The sequence below is a fragment of the Xenopus tropicalis genome, chromosome 2 (assembly GCF_000004195.4).
Source record: "Xenopus tropicalis strain Nigerian chromosome 2, UCB_Xtro_10.0, whole genome shotgun sequence".
Lineage (NCBI taxonomy): Eukaryota > Metazoa > Chordata > Amphibia > Anura > Pipidae > Xenopus > Xenopus tropicalis.
The window spans coordinates 85977367-85994619 of NC_030678.2; the positions used below are offsets into that span (position 1 = coordinate 85977367).

Sequence of the window (17253 nt, forward strand, 5' to 3'; positions counted from 1 at the left end):
AAAGTTTAACAAGATGGTAGAGCAATGACAAAAAGGGGGAGGAGATGTGATGTAAACATTGTGTATTAGGTGCCAATTGGAAGAAGTTTCTTGAATGGATAAGTAAAGTTCGAGGGATTGGGGTTGGCCCGGAATGAAAGGTAATACAAACATATGAGAGTGCAGCAGGTGTTGATACCTAAACATCACGACTATAGCAGCATAATGCATGTAATTGCAACAAATACAATTTTGGTTGTGCTGTGGCTACATCCACCATCTATTATGTTCTGTCAAATGGATTACTGTCTCACAATAAACTACTATTTATCAAAGTACGAAAGTTTCGGAATTCATTCAAGCTTCAGTATTGTGACTTTCTTTTGGTTAGGTTGGAGCTGCAGAGTGCCATTGAGTCCTTTGGAAAGCTTCCCACATCATGCATTGAAGTGTCAAAGTCAGAAAGGGTTTATCGCCGTTTACGCTTGTTTCAATACGAAAATTTCGTATCATAAGTACGAAATTTTCGTATTCAAACGAAAATAATTTGTGGCATTTGCATTCATCAGAAATGATCCGATTTTGCAATCCAGATTCGTGAATCCGCTCCAATGTATGGCATTACTGGAGACATAATAAAAATTGGCAGAACATATTTATGCACAAACATGCAAATATATGCCCTTAAAGAGTGACTATAGGTTCAAAGTTCACAACAGTATAAGTAACCCACAGCCACTGGGTTGTTTTTGTTTATTTGATTTCTTATTTGAAAATTAATATGTTTTTTTTATCATGGGTTACTAGAACAAATATTTCTGGTCATTTCCCCCTAACCATTTAAATATATTGAAACCACTAACCAGTGCAACATCAGGTAGATTAATAGAAAATAACTTTATTAGCTTATTAAAATAGTTTACTTTTTCATGTAAAAGGAAAACAGTTCAAATTGCTCATGTGACCAGCATGTGACATTTTCTTGAAAAAGAGAAACAACTTTAGTTATACGTGTGTACATGGAGCCCTAGGAACGGAGCAAGATTATTCTCATGCAACTTAATTACTCCCCTTATCTCACATATCTACAAAGACTTGCATTTCTTGAATTCAAAGGGAAATTTTTCTTCAGGTCTTTTTCTTTCTCCCTCTCTTGGAATGTTTGTTGCGAAGTCCAAGAGTGGATGTTTCAACTGCACTTTCTTCATAAACCTCTTTTTTTGTAGCCTGTTAAAAAAAAAAAAAAAAAAAAACAACATCATACACACACAAAAAAATGTATCTGGACATCCTGCATCAGGATTGTTTGTTTGTCCTAAAGTTTCTAAACAGCAATTTAGGGGACTTTGGCCACCATGTTGTTTAGAAGTCCAAATATGCACTGTCAAAAGCACTTGCATTAGGCCATTTTGTCCCCAACTCCCAAGTGGCAGGCACAACATCTCTAGGTATACAGATCCAAATTATGTAAAGAACCCTTATACGAAAAACCCCATTGAGCATTCTAGATAACGGGTCCTATACCAGCATTCACATTACAGGTAAAACTTGTAAACTGAAGAAAAAAAAAAAAGAATAGAATAATCTAATTTTCCGCATGAAGCTTTTTGTAGCAAAATAGCTTTTTCATTAAGAAGTTTTTTTATATGCTGCTTGCAGAAACTATAAACATGCTTTTTCTACCTTCAAATGATTTGGCAAGTAACTGTTTTCAAAACTGCAATAAGCAAAATTGCTTTGTATTTTGTATTTTCCATTTCTTGTAATACTGTTTAAAACAATTGTTAAAGTGGCGAGTTACAATTAAAAAAAAAAAAAAGCGCACCATTTTGGCACTTTAAGCATTTTGGCAATGGGGACCGTTTAACAAAAATTTTATTTTTTTAAAGGTATTTTTGAAAGGTATTTTTTTTTTAATTGGAGTGCTTACCTAGCCAAAAGGGGTTCTGTGCCACACTGGGGTATGAGTTTACAGACCAAAGGGCTCTTTTTTAGAAAAAAAAAAAAAACTTAAAAAACTTAAAAAAGGCTTCATTTTAATGAAATGCTCCCGAACCAATAATACTTCTTTTGCCAATAGGAACAGAATGTTTTGTTTTGTTTGTTTAAAAAGGTGACCCACCCCTTTGAGAGGTCAGAAAGAATCTTAAATCAGATATAATAAAGGGATATGTCATTGCTACTTAAAAATGACTTAATGAACTCTGGCCACAAGGTGGATTTTGCTTGTAAAGCAAATTTTTATTCACACACATTCACTTACACGTTTTGTAGTAGCTTTTCTACGCTTTGTTGAAGCACGTTCCTCAGTAGAACGGACTTTATTTGTATCCTGTAGACCCACTTCAGGTTTCTGTATATCCTTTTCAGTTTTCTCATTTAGATGTTGATCTACAGGTTCATCTTCAAAAGAAACGTTGCTTTCCTTTAAGGCAAAAACATTATTGAATGGGTTGGCACTTCATGTATAAGTAAGAAATGTACCTCCCCTGGAAAAAATTTTAACAAAAGGGCAGTTACCAACACCTGGGCATACAGAGGCCCAAAGAGCACCCCACAAACTCAAGAAATTGTGACAAGAATTGGGTGGAATTTTGAATTAGCTCCACTGGCATCTGCCAAAATCTACAGGTTGCCGGTCTGGGTCTGTTTCCCTCCCCATACATAAGAGACATAAAGCATAGATGGACATATACTGGCGCTGCAAGAATAGAAAAAGTAACTAATGTATGTAGAGCACTAATGCTCTAAACTGGTATCCTTCTGGGAGAACTTAAATAAAAACATCCAGGAGGTGTAATATTTATTGAAATCCAGCGATTGGCCTACTCCCAATATTCCCAGTCCCTGCCCATACATACAAAAAATTCTGATGGTGGCTTCAAGAGCTATTATACCCAGTCGCTGTAGGCCTAAAATCCTATAAATCCTAAAGTAGATGATTGGAATAACGGGCAGTTTTGTTTCTTATGGACAACTTCCTGTGGCTGGTGCCCATAAACCTGAACCTAAACTAGGAACCTTGCCATGTAGTCTAACAAGAACGCCATAGTTAAGGGGTTGGCTGACTTTTTTTTGTCAACAAAGAGTTTTGATATTATATCTGTAACAATGATGTTAACTGATAAAACAGCAAATACTGCACCTTTTTTCCATTTTTGTTGTTCTCTGTGTTTTCAGCATTTTTCAATGTTATACTAGTGGCATCTTTCTTTTTCTTACGGCGCGGTGCAATATTTTTGGTTTCCTATGAGAGAGAAAAGGTTAATATATATATTAGGCTTGTATTAAAGCTGCATTTAAGGCAGAAACAGATTATATGGTGTGGCTATAAGGACATGAAAACTGTATATTTTTCTAACAAGTATATAAGTTGGGCACATCTCCCCCACCCAAACCACACCATTTGTACTGTCTACATATCCCCTCTGTTCACCAGCACCATCACATTTTCCTAAAACAAATAGCAGCTTTTACCTGATGGCCATTTTGCCTCACACACATCTTCAGTGACATCTACATCTGCTGTAAAGTTCATGCAATCAAGAGTGCAGGCTTACACAGGCAAAACTTACATTAATAAAACGTTCTGCTTTGATTGTGCACTGTAATGGTGAAACTGAGCTCAAGAGAGGAAGTTAGAATTAAAAACATGTTTCTCCAGCAGAATGCAGATCTAGAGCAGAGTTTCCATGGAAACCAGCATTGCCATGCCTTCATTGGCTGCTATAGTGAAGGATGTGTTTTGTAACCTAAGTTGAGAAGACCTGAGCATGCTCAGTCAGTTTCTAAGGGAGGGGGCCAAGTGGGTTAGAGGAGCAGAAGGAATCCAAAGGGATTAAGGGGATGCTGTAGCCTTACTATTAACCTTTAAAACAACAGGAGTAGCAAGTATTTAAAGATTTCAAAGAGGCTGTTCACTAATTATATTTTTGTGTAGGGGGTTTACATGTCCTTAAAGTGGGCACAGAATGTCCCAAAACATTGTGCAGCGTTAAAGCTACTGTACTTCATGCTAGAAACAAAAGGCCCATTGACCCCATTGAATTTATTTGGAGTGAGAAAATTTTGCCATTTTGCAAATTTTTGGCCTAAAGCCTAATGTGGCAGAAATGAGCTCCTAGGTAAGAGGGGGAGTTCGAAAGAGATGATTTTAAAAGTAGATAGTCACCATCTATTTGAGAAAAGGCTTCCATAGGGAGTATCGTTAGATCCATAGCTATACAATACTCATAGTTCTCTGTGGCTTTTTTCAAGCTACAGAGATGCTGAGGAGTCTGTTACTAAGAATATTTTATTTGCTCATTTTATGGTATCTCTGTTTATCCCAGGATTCTCGTCATAAACTGCCAATAACAAATTGTATCTACAAGGGCTATTAAGGGAGTTTAGAAATTAAATAAAAAGACGATACAAAACACGGAGACCCCATGAGGCTATGCAATTAATTATATCAGTCCGTGACAGAAAAACAGTTTTGGTTTCCAGCCAGGTATAAGCATGAAAAACTGTGCCGAGATAACCAGAAAGTCTAGACTCTGAGGAAGAGGAAAGGTAAATCATTTTGTTAAAAAGCATTAAGGAGAGCAGATTCCCCTAATTTACCATCATACACATCAGTTTTTTTAGGCATGTTGCCTGAAGCTACGCAAAAACTTTTGTGCTTATACTGTATACATTCACCCCATCAGGCAGATACGGTATACAGGACACTGAAATAGTGCTGCTTACCAAGAGCAATTAGATTGAGATTAGTGGACCTTTATTTGCCACTACATAGTTTAAATAATAATTTTGGTACACTTCAAAAAACTCTTCTGACTTACTAGACATGGGCTATCTCTGTACAACCCTGGCTTCTAACTCTGTGCAGTCTCACTACCTTGTGCCAATTAAGTACATCTTATTTACTGAGCCCCAAACCAGAATTGCACTTTAGTCGAGTGTCCCAGCCAAATATCTGGACCTACATATGCTCTGTTCTCCTTGACAGAGATCTACTATAGCCCCACCCCTGCTCATCATTTTATTGTGAAACTGTCACATGATGGTAACTTCTTCGTCCCATGGGGGTTTAAACACAGGTAACACATAAACACATAAATCCTTACGCATAGCCAGTGCTTGCTTCAAACTTTTCGATGCTCTATTTGGTACACTCGCTGCTTGTATAAAAGAGTATCGGTACTGCAAATCATATCCATAAATGGCACTTGCACAATTACTGCAATGTGCAGTAACTTGTGGCTTCGTATTAAGTTCTCATCAAGCAGATGGGATCCATTAAATCACAAAGACATAGATACCAACATCCTGGATATGATTTCTAGAAGATTTCTGGTCACACCCTATTAAACCAATACCATTCCCCCAGCTTCCCTTTTATGAAATGTAAAATCATTGTGGGTTAACAAGTCTGCACAAATTTTTTTGTCCCCCCTTAAATCTTCAACACAACTAATACATAACTAATGCAGGCAAAATTGGTTAAATGTTTTCTATTGGGTTAGTCACATGGCCATATTTTTAGACCACAGAGCTAAGACCTGAAGAGCAAAGTGATTTTCATTTAGCTACAAGTAGTTGGCTATAAACTCACTCTACAATTATAATGTTTGATGGCTTATGACAGCTCTTATTTTAAAACAAAAATACCTATAAAATCCCTATGACCAGACTGAATAGTGATATATTCTGACTTTTACTACAGGATATAAACCAGTGCAGTCAGCATTATGGTTATTAGTAACTATCCATACTGCATTAGCATCTTTGACAGATGTAACCTCACTTTTGTTAATGTATTGATGATTTCCAAAGATCCCTAAAAATCATTGGATACAATTTGATTTTCGATGTAAGCACTCTACTTGAAGTTGCATGTATAAAGAGTACAAGTGGTTACAAGCATGGTCGTGCAGACTAGGAAACTAAAATGCTTAAATAATAAGAAAGCTACATAAACATCAGAAGTGTGCAGCTAGTCTTTAGTAGAAAAGTTCCTACTTTGGGACTTTTACAATACTGTACCTGCCAGCTTCAGTGGGGTTTTTTTTGCTAAAATCTTCAAAAGGAAATATTTTTTTCTGTTGAGGAAAAATGAATTACCCCAAGGTACCTGAATCTCAATGCCATTGATTTCCTGCTCTGAAACACTCATTTCAATTCCTGTATAGAAGAATAAAGAGAAAGAAATGAAGTCTCGAGTGTAAAACAAAGCAATGAATACAGTGCCCTGTAGCATTGTTACCTAGGAACTGCAAATCACTAGTTGTGCTGTACATCAGTAGCATATTAGCCAAGCCACTGCCCAGCAACTTTTCCATAAGAATGACCCTTGTTAACTTTAAATTATGCTCTTCTGGGAAATAAAACCATATTAAATGTAAAGAAATGTGCATAATAAGAGTCACATTTGTGCCATGTCACAACACAACAGATCACAGGCACTTCTAATTAGTATGGATTGTGCCCACATCACCCTACATAGGCAGTTATAGCTCAAACCAACCACTCGTAGAATAATCACCTGGGCAAGATGAGCCAAAGTGCTACCTATTGAAGTGAATAGATAGAAATCTGTGGCATTTTAATCTCCATGTGCCATAGTGTAAAAGTTAAATTTGAATAGGTGCATCAAATCTATATTAAGGGGTGTGTTTAACCAAAGGGACCCATGGCTAGCCCAGCAGCCTTAAGGTGGAAACAGGAATTACAGTTATATTAAATAATTTTAAATTGTCCTTTTTATATACATACAGCACTTCTCGTATACATTCATTTTGTAAGGTTCTTAATTCAGATTAGGGCTACAATGGTCAACATTGGTTGAACTATAAGAATTGATTGGTATATTTCCCAAAAGGTGCATTATTTTGTGTTAGCTCAGGGAAGAACACTCTAAAGTATACAACTCTGCTTTGTGCCAATTGTTCAGTTTTTCACATGGATTTTGGAACAACATACCTCCTCAATTATTTTTGGCTTTACGTTTGTTGAATATGATAATGGCATTATGGTGGAGGGGTAATGATAAAACTAATTTCTAGTATTATGTAGACTATGGTTTTTTATGCAGCGGTTGCAGCAAACAAAAAGCCTTAACATTCAATGGTTTCTGGCTGCCAGTGCTCACTAATAATTGTTTTCTACAATTCTACTTCATTCTAAAATAAAATTTGAAATATTGTGAAGCCACAAAATGACCAAATCTAAAATTTAACAAAATATTGGCCCTTGTATGAGGTCTTCACAACAGATTACCTCACTAATATCTGACTGAAAAAAGCAGATTATCTATTAGCCAGGTTAGAAAGTCCCTTCAGACAAAGGCTGCATTGGTGCTGCTGTCTAATCCCAGTAGATCTGCATGGCCTGCAGCCTGGGCAAATATCTTTCGTTCATCAGCCTCAAAAATAACTATTACTTTTTTTTTTTTTTTTTTTTTTAACCTGCATTAATATTCGTATTTACATTTGTGCATGTATTTATGGCACATACAATATTGCAAATAATCCATAAAGAAATAAAAACTTAACATAACGCTAAATATGTAATAATGTAACAATATATAATAATTCATTTAATCGGAAACAGAACAGAAAACTGAACATTCAGCAAAATGTGTTTCACAAAACTGCAGATTACATAAAAGAACAGTTACTAGCAATCACCTTTAATAAGGCTATAAAATATGCAGGCTGTAGTACTGTTAACAATAACTGGTATATGTACCTCATATGCAGAAGGTAGTTTATATTAACAGTAACCAAATGTGCAATAACAGTGTGTAACAAATTAGTATCTAAGGGCTATACCATTATAGTGACCCATAACTAAATACATATAAAAATAATCACAACACTATTTTCTATTGATAAAGCCACATGGGCTACACATTGTAAAGAAGGGTAGCCTCATAAAAAACAGTGGATAATTTTTAACCTACTACTAGTAGTTAACTATAAGTCACTCATGGCAAAACAGTAAATCAGAAACAGAAGAGAAAAAAAAATACTGTACATACAATTCAACTTCCAGGTGTTGGTGAAAAACTATTCAGTTAAAACATACGGTTTTACTTGCGTTCCTCTTTAGTAAAATTAAAATATATACCTGGGTTGCAGGCAAGACCACTGGACTGTACAGGGAGGCATACTTTTGGATCAATGACATATGTAAGTCTTCTGTCCTTATCAGCATTATCATGGCAAACCCCATCTGGGGCATGGGAATTTACCCTCCAGTTCAGATCACGAACATCCTCTTTCTGGATAACATATGTTTTCCGTCTTAACATGATATCTTTATCTTCTCTTAAACTAGTTTCTCCACCTGACAACCCTACCAGAGCCTGTCCCACTGCACTATCAGTTTTCATATCACTTGATGTTTCCTGTTGCCCACCATCGTTCTCAGAAATCACATTCAGCTTTTGCCTCTTCCTACGGGGTGGCATTGTTTCTTGCTTGTCTTGTAACTCCAAATTGCTTCCCTGCACACTTAGCTTTAAAACCCAGAAACCTTTGATCTGTGTAACCAAGATTGGTTTTATTACTAATTAGAAGTGATCAGTCCATTTGCCAAGTCTAATTATGCCTCGTTGACAGGTTAGTTTTCTGATTGGTGCTACATTTATTGACAAGTGTAATACCAACTGACTGCTCTAATGCTTATTAATCACTCACAGTAGCTACATGGTTTCAGAAAAATATACAACAGGAATATAATGGCTTCTGCAGATACTCAATACAACATACCAGAGCTTAGCTGTAATGCTGCAGCTTTGGTGTGATAGTGCAAGTGCAAATACACCCAGCTGTGTTATCAGAATCCTATCCAGCTTCAGCACAACTCATTAGAAGTGATTTGTTAATGCCCTGTGAGGCCTTGGATTTAATTTTATATGTGAGCAAACAATACACAGGTATATCAATATTTACGAAAGAGTGAGTGAAATTCCACCACTCTATACATTTCTATGGGATTTTTAAAAATCTATCAGTAAGTGAAAGGGCAATCCATTCTGAAGGACTGCTAAAAGCACAAATTTCATTCTTTGATAAATATACCCCTATAACTACACTCTTATATAAATAAGAGATTTGTGTTCTATCCTGCTGATGGGCGAGCAACAAATCTGATATGATGAATGTAGCCTTATTGGGGTGGTTCAACTTTAAGTTGGGTTTTATTATTTTATGAAATTGCCAGTTCTAAGCAACTTTTCAACTGGTCTTCTTTTTTATATAGTTTTTGAATTATTTGCCTTCTCCTGCTTCTTTAAATGAGGGTCACTGAGCCTAGCAGTCACAAAACTATTGCTTTGTGAGGCTACAATTTTATTGTTATTCTTACTTTTTAGTTTCTAACTTTAGTTTTTATTCAGGTCCTCTCTTATTCATGTCAGTCTCTCATTGAAATCAGTCCCTGGTTGCTAAGTTACTTTGGACCCTAGCAACTAAATAACTGCTGAAACACCAAACTAGAGAGTTGCTGAACAAAAATATAAATAATTAAAAAAAAATAAGTAATAGAAAATGAAGGCCATTTGAAAATCATCTTATGTATGATTCTCTACATCATACTAAAAGGTAACTCAAAGATGAACAATTCCTTTAAAGTAGGCTGCAGAGATCAGCTTTTTATCTGGGGACAAATAAAAAGATGCATCTTCTGTTGCACTCTATAGCAGTTGTAGTGTAATACAACACTAACATAGTATTTCTGCTAAAAAGCACAGTCTTGCTGTAGGTTTTTTTCTAAGGTTAAAGTGGCATGTTATAAGACGACACACCCCCTTACTGCTACTTTCAGATGCTCTCAGAAGTATACTAAACTTTGCAGAAACCACCAACTGATTTTTTCAATTGCAACTAAAGGAGGCATTGAAAAACAAGACATTACATACAGTACAAAGCTCCTTTGTGCCACTGAGTAATACACTTTGAACAATTGCTTTATATAACCCTATCTAAGGGGGAGATTTACTAAGGCACGAATGCTTCAAATGATTCCGAATGCGTTTTTTTTGCGATGATCAGTATTTTTGCGACTTTCTCGTATGTTTTTTGCGGCTTTTTCGTTGCCGTTGCACCGAGTACGAAAGTTTTGGATTCATTCAAGCTTCAGTATTGTGACTTTCCTTGGGCCAGGTTGGAGCTGCAGAGTGCCATTTATTCCTCTGTGAGGCTTCCAAAATCATGCAAAGTCGGAAAGGTTTTTCCGCCGTTTACGATCGTTCAATACGATAAAGTCGCGACGGCGACGAAATAGTCGTGCCAAATACGATTAAGTTGCGACGGCGACAAAAAAGTAGCGAAAAATACAATAAAGTTGCGACGGCGAAGGTAAAGTCGTGAAATGTTCGTTTCCAATCCGAATTTTTGCTATTCGGGATTCGAATTCGTGCTTTGGTAAATCTGCCCCTAAGTGTTGCAAATTTGTGTTGTGGACTGGTTTCCTAGAATACCAGGCAATATCCTGGTTGGCTCTCACAGATTCCATACTCAGAATATCTTGTTTTTTAATATTCTTATTTCTTTGCTACAGTGTATATTTTAAACATCGTCTAGAGAATAAGTAGTGCTACCTATGTGCAATGGACCCACCATTTTCACAATGCTCCTGCGTGCCCTACACGCCAGATAAGCAGTGCTGCTGCATAAGTAGCATTTGTGAGGAACCATGGAAGTGCCTAGGCCATATATTTAAGCCTTATGTCATACCTAGGGGCCCATTTATCAATGTACGATTGGTTATGAATAGAAAAAAAACTTAGAACTGTGCTTATTTTCCACGACTTTTTCATACTTTGCAATAAAATGTGCGACAATTTGTGAGACAAGATCGTATTTGTCACAACGACTACAAAAGTTTTGGATTTCATTCAAGCTTCAGTATTGTGACTGTCTTTTGGCCTGGTTGGAGCTGCAGAGTGCCATTGAGTCGTATGTAAAGCTTCCCAAATCATGCATTGAAGTTTCAAAGTCAGAAGAGGTTTTGCGCCATTTACGATCGATGGGATACGAAATTTTCGTGACTTTCGGATCACCAATATGTAAACGATCATTTCAATATGGAACAAAATTTTCGTATTGAAACTAAAAGAATTTCGGGACATTTTCAATCATCAGAAATGATCGGATTTCGTATTTTGGATTCGTACCTTAGTGAATCTGCCCCATAGTGTATTTAATCTGAAGAAATGCCTGATACCAATCCACATCTCCTATCTATCACTGATCATGAATATTCCCCTTAAGGAAGTACAAAGGGTGTTGACCATTTCTTCACTGCCATGTCATACAGACCCTTACATAATCCTAAAGAGAATTAATCTGCAGACTTTTAGAAATAGTAACTACCTGGCTAGGGCTGACAACAAATTAACGAGAGATATCCCTTTCCTAGGAACCTAAACCAGAAGTTTAAACAGTGATCAATTCCCTGGTTGCAAATTGACAATAAAATTATAGAGATTTTGTAGTAAATATCTAGCAGTAAACTAACATGTAACACTGGAAACAGTAACAAAGGATTCATAGGTTTGTTCAGGGGAAAACCAGTTCAGCTTGGTTCTTAAGTTTACTTATGGAATCTAAATAAAGCCTGCATTACTGATATGATACATAAGTTGGTTGTATATGTTGGTAGAGTAGGAAGAGAGGAAATCCTGTACTTGCTTGGGTCCCAAGGATAAACTACAACAATTATGTCAACTCTGATATTAAAACATGTAGCAAGTCATGCAATGATTGCTGATTGGGTGTCTGTGCCTTATCTTTGGGGCAGCACTTGGAGCAGTGCAAAACCTTTTCTGTGTATTCCCAGGAGGAAAATAAGTAAAGGGTCGGGTCACAGAAACTTTAGTTACTGTGCTCTGTTTATCCATAAGGCAGCATTAGTAGTCTGCTTACTAATTTTAAAAGTCCCTTTTGTAAATTCATATTGTAGCAGTTTATGAGCAGAACAAAAATGTTTTACCCTTGTATCAGTGTTACAACCCTACCAATAAACCAACATTCTTACATCTCAGTTTTTGATATGCTTGAAAAGCGTATTAGGGTTTACTTGCTCTTTATTTCAACTTTATAAAAAATACAACATAAAATATCTAAATATGCAGGAAAAGTTTACCACTATGGCACATTGCTACCCTGCAGCGCAAGGGTCTTAGGTTCCATAACAACCACGGCAATATTGGCAAGAAGTTTGTATGTGCTCCCCATGTCTATGTGAGTTTCCTCCCACTCTCCAAAAACATACAAGACCACAGTTTGATCACAGTATGTGTATATGCACCAGGAACCTTACATTGTAAACTCCACTGGGACAGGGATTGTGTGAATGATGTACTGAGTAAATCAGGGCTATATAAAACAAAGAATAGTAATAAAAAATCTTGGGTACTGGGCAAATTATCTCCTATTGCATGTTGGAGGGCTATGTTGGAGATTAAATAACAATGATGATATTATAACATTATGATCATATAATGAAGACTATGGAGCATCTGAGCAGACTGGGGTCCATAGTAATCCTTTGGAGGATGTGAAATTCCACATTTCGACACTGGCAAATTTTTTCACAAAACTGCAGCCAAAAACTTGCTGAGTGGGGAAAATGTTGCCAAAAAGTTGTCAAAAAGTTTCCTTGCTCATCTCTATTCACTATGTGAAAAAACACCACATCCGTTTGTGAACTCCAATAAATAATCATTCCTTTCTACCTCTAATACCCAGTTCATACCTGGATGTAATGACTTTACTGTATAAATGCTCTTCCTGTTCTATGAAAGCTTCCTTCCCTCCAGTTTTAATGGATGTCATGTTGCCACCTGCACTTACATACAACAACAGACAAATGTATGTATTCATCTCTTCTTTAGGACTTTTGTGATCCTGTAAATCATCTTTCAAACAATATCCATCCTCAATGCTTCACTAGTAAAGACCACTGGATAGGATTAACCATATAACTTAAAGGTGTTGTTGATCTTTAATTTTAGTATGCCATAAATCAGCACTTAAATAATATAATGCCCCAATGGGTCTTTTACACTCCTGAGCCCACAAGAAGTTATAGATAGGGTTTGCCTGTTACACCCCTGCATTTGTTACACACAGATTTCATCAGTGTCTACAAGGGGAAAAAATTGAGTTAACTTTTAAGTTTAATGCACAATTAAAGCTTGCTCACAGACAGGGATATAAGTACAGGGTACATATAACTAGACATGCTATATAAATGCCTGATATAAATGTCTATAAAACCATACATAAAAACAGACATATTGTTGAAACTGTGGACAAAATACAGTGAGCGCATATTGCATTTGTTAAAAAGTATATATGCCTCATCATTAGGAACACACTTTGCTCCATCTGTGCAAGTGCTATAGCAGTTCTCTTGTGGCTGGTCAGTCACTTTTCCCCTAAGACCCACTGAGAGCTGACATTTAAATTAAGGGGGTTGTTAGTAGACAACCAAGACCGATAACAAAGCAACATGACTTAACAATTGAGGTCACAATAACACTTTTTTCATGGTGCACATATGGAGCCAGTTGCTTTGATAGGCTGAAATCAGCTCAGCTGCTGAGCACTATTTATCTGCGGTGAGATGAACTTGTTTCTTGCTCTGTCAATGAATCACTGTGATAGTTAAGATCAGTTTCTATTAATGTAGCAGTGAAAAAGCAACAATGAAATAACAATCTATTTGGCCCACTGGCCATGCCAATTCCTCTTCTTCAACAGATCTAATTGTAAAACATTAAGCTAATCTGTCTTGCTTCCTACTTAATTGTTGGGTAATATTTGTAGGTCACCTATGCAGATCTTCTGATGCTTTTAATGTTTTTTTTATATAATTTCATTAAAGGGAACTCTGCAACACCTAAGACAATTATCTACATGGTTTGTATATATATATATATGTTAAATTCAGTTGCCTGTTGTGCAAGGATCCTACAGTAGGATTTTAATTAAGCATGAATTTTTGTAGGGGCATTGTTTATTATGCAGTCTAAATATTAATGGCTAAGGAGTAATAGTAACATAGTAACATAGTAAGTTAGGTTGAAAAAAGACGTACGTCAATCACGTTCAACCATAATGCCTATATACTGTATAACCTGTTTGAGAAAGGGTCTGGAGGGGCTCGAAATGTTGCTCTTGTTTTTTGTATGTACTTGGGCAAATAAAAAACTTTTTTCACGGCTTGCAACTTCAGTGTTCTACTGGATTTTTTTTCTGTTATATATAACCTGCCTAACTTCTAGTTGATCCAAAGGAAGGCAAAAAACCCCATCTGAAGCCTCACTAATAGAATAACAACAATAGTTATAAATATGATATTGACATGTAAGCACTTTATAAAGCAAGAAAACACACAGCATATAATTTATATTCTGTAAATTATATCCTTATAAATGGAGCTTAATGATGTCATCCGTTATAATTGGTAACCAGTGATGTAATTTCTGTCACATGACTCACTGAAACGTGTTTATTATAATAAATAATGTACCCCCTGTTGTAAAATATGAGCATGACCTGTATGAAAAAACTTGGCCTTTGGCCTTGGGCCTTTATATGGCATGGAACTCCTCAGTGACTTAATAATAATAAATAATAAGATATATTTTATAGAGTCCTAATATTAATTTGAGCATGTAACAAACACTAGAAAAATTTGCCTCTTAGATATAACAAAAACTCATTTGAATACATGCCATAAATTTATTCAAAAATAGTTGTAAAAACACAAAACAAGACGCTTGCGCCTGTATACATAATCGCTTAATGTCAATTCACACAATGGTAGAAATAAAAAAGAGAAATGTAGGGGAAGATATTTACTAGAATAGCAACAATGGCAAGAAAAATATCCCGAGGTCCGTTAGTTAATGAGCTTGGGGATTTTAGCAAATATTTATTACATGTTGTTACTAATAATCTCATGTAGCCTAGAAAAGTGTATTACTCTGAACTTAAATAATTAGTATTACTCTCAAATTACATATTAATTTCTTCATCTTCCTTACACTATGCATGGATTCTGGGGAAAAAAGCATGTTATTCTCAATATTATAATTCCAGCTCTACTGACAGCACTTCAAAGTACTACAAAGTGAAATATAAATGCATAAACAGAGCTGCAAACCAAATACATGGAGGCAACGGGGTTCAACTGTACACTTATTGAAAAAATAAACTGAATAATCAAATTCAGTAGAAAGCCCTAAGCAACAGACTACTCTCAACAAGTATTAAGTAATATGCAGTTTTTCCCTTTTTTTTCTTACTCTGCTCTGCCATATAAGTTACAGAAGTACCACAACAGATCATCTATACAGATAACTGGAAATTACATATTTTTGTTCAAATGTGATACCTTTTTTCCCTATAATCATATTTTGAAAACGAGTTGTTGGTTTTGATTTAGTATTTGGTCAAATATTTTGTGTACTATTTGGTGTTTGGTCAAATAAAAAAATTAATGGATTTGGTGCATCCCTACAATAAAGCAACTACCTGTTTTTATGCAACATCAAAGTGTTGTGGTTCTGAAGTAAAAGAGGCAAATATTTTTGTTCTAACAGGGATTATCTACAGTATATATTTACTTTCTTGCTGTCCAATTGTCTGATAAACTGATAATGTGTTGCTACGGGTTACTTGGCAGACTTATGCCCAGGTTATTATATTGCTCCCCCACAAACAGCCACACCTTTTGTAATATTGTGCACTAAAACCAAAATTAAAATTGTCCTTGGACTAGTGACTCAACCAACCAGTTGACCAATTTCTTCTATCACTGGGGCAGCAACATTAATCTAGTAAACTTTAACTGATTGCTAAAGTTGACATAAATGGGGGTGTCAAAATAGGTGTACGCAACATCTGCATTTCAAAATTTTTTTGTAGTTTCATGAATTTTTGAGCAAAGTGAAACAGGACAAATTCACTCATCACTATACTTTAGTAAACCTGCTCTGGCAATTTTTACTGGTGCAAGTCATTATGGTTGTCTGTCGCATTTTAGTAAATGGATACCATAATTCCAGCAGTGCAAATCACTCAAAAACCCTCAAGGGTAGTTCTGTGTCATATTGATATGTGATTTTCTTTGTGAAGAAAACAACTAGAGGACTAGAAGCTGCAATGGAGAGATGCTCAGCTGATGTTGTGTGTATTTATCTGATCAACAATGTGTTCTGTCAAAGCTGGTATCCATCACTGGAATTTACAGTTTTTTTAGGTGACTTGTGAACAGCTACTGTGTTACTGTAAATTCCAGTGATGGATCCTCACTTGCTGGAGAAAGTTGTGTGCTGAAGGCCCTGGGACAGAGGTAGGTTTCAGTAAGTGAAGTCATGTTAGAAAAATCTGTAATAGTTCACTCTAGGAGTGAGAGGCAGAATAGTAAAGGGTTAGTACACTGTGGTGACCAGGCTGCCAGTATAGGAACTCAGGGATAGGATATTCCTGGAGCATGGAAGGATTGTTTGACGGAGGCAGTGTAAACACCGTAATAGCAACCCTGTTAGTGCATGTTTGTTATGTTTTGTTCTTTTGTTGCTATGTAGCACTATTGAAATTAGAGTGTACCCTATAAAACAGGCCAGATGGTATCCTAGGCATTATGGTTTGAGACAGACATGTAGGACAGAGCTGCCAGCTCTACACCTTGTTAAATAAATTCTTTGACCAAAGCCTTCTGTGTGTGTATGGAACAAGACTTTACAAACACTACCAGAGATAGTAACATCTGAGGGATGGAATGAAAGTATTTGAAGTAACTGTGAAGTGATTGATGCCTGTACTATCATATCTGCAATCAATTTTTTTTTTTTTTTTTGCAAAACTGCTGCTGCTGCATTTGTTTTTATGAACCACCTGAGAGGAAAGAGTCCATGTAACATGCTCTGCCCGGAGTTTCAGGGAGGTACAACTGCCCAAAGCCAGCCTGGGTAAGACCTACACAGGTGCAAGGTACTGGACCAGAAGACACACAATTTCCAAAAACCTGTTACATACTGTAAGTAAGACAATAGCTCAGATCTGTATAATATACCTGGAAACATGGACACTGAACAGGTGATAATGAGTGTTGTGTCTCATTACAGGTATGGGACCTGTTATCCAGAATGCTCGGGACCTAGGGTTTTCCAGATAAGGGATCTTTCCGTAATTTGGATCTCCATGAAATATTCATTTAAATATTGAATAAACCCAATAGGCTTGTTTTGCCTCCAATAAGAATTAA

The 17253-nt window shown here is 36.3% G+C and overlaps 1 protein-coding gene across 1 annotated transcript; it reads right to left on the bottom strand.

The window, feature by feature from the left end:
* Positions 1–857: 857 nt before the first annotated feature.
* Positions 858–8539, bottom strand: LOC100498165. Its single transcript, XM_002938615.5, has 5 exons — positions 8095–8539; positions 6098–6147; positions 3125–3226; positions 2243–2404; positions 858–1206 (listed from the first exon to the last, which is right to left on the bottom strand). Exons 1-5 carry the CDS (start codon positions 8435–8437, stop codon positions 1108–1110), a joined length of 756 nt encoding a protein of 251 aa, XP_002938661.1. The 5' UTR covers positions 8438–8539; the 3' UTR covers positions 858–1107.
* Between the last annotated feature and the right edge of the window lie 8714 nt (positions 8540–17253).

What these genes read in the sequence shown, in the direction of transcription:
- LOC100498165 (XM_002938615.5), bottom strand. Translation starts at nt 8,437, where the DNA reads ATGCCACCCCGTAGGAAGAGGCAAAAGCTGAATGTGATTTCTGAGAAC. An exon ending in TGGTCTTGCCTGCAACCCAG is followed by an intron (nt 6,148 to 8,094) that starts GTATATATTTTA and finishes TCTTCTATACAG; the next exon opens with GAATTGAAATGAGTGTTTCA. An exon ending in ACAACAAAAATGGAAAAAAG is followed by an intron (nt 2,405 to 3,124) that starts GTGCAGTATTTG and finishes TTTGCCTTAAAG; the next exon opens with GAAAGCAACGTTTCTTTTGA.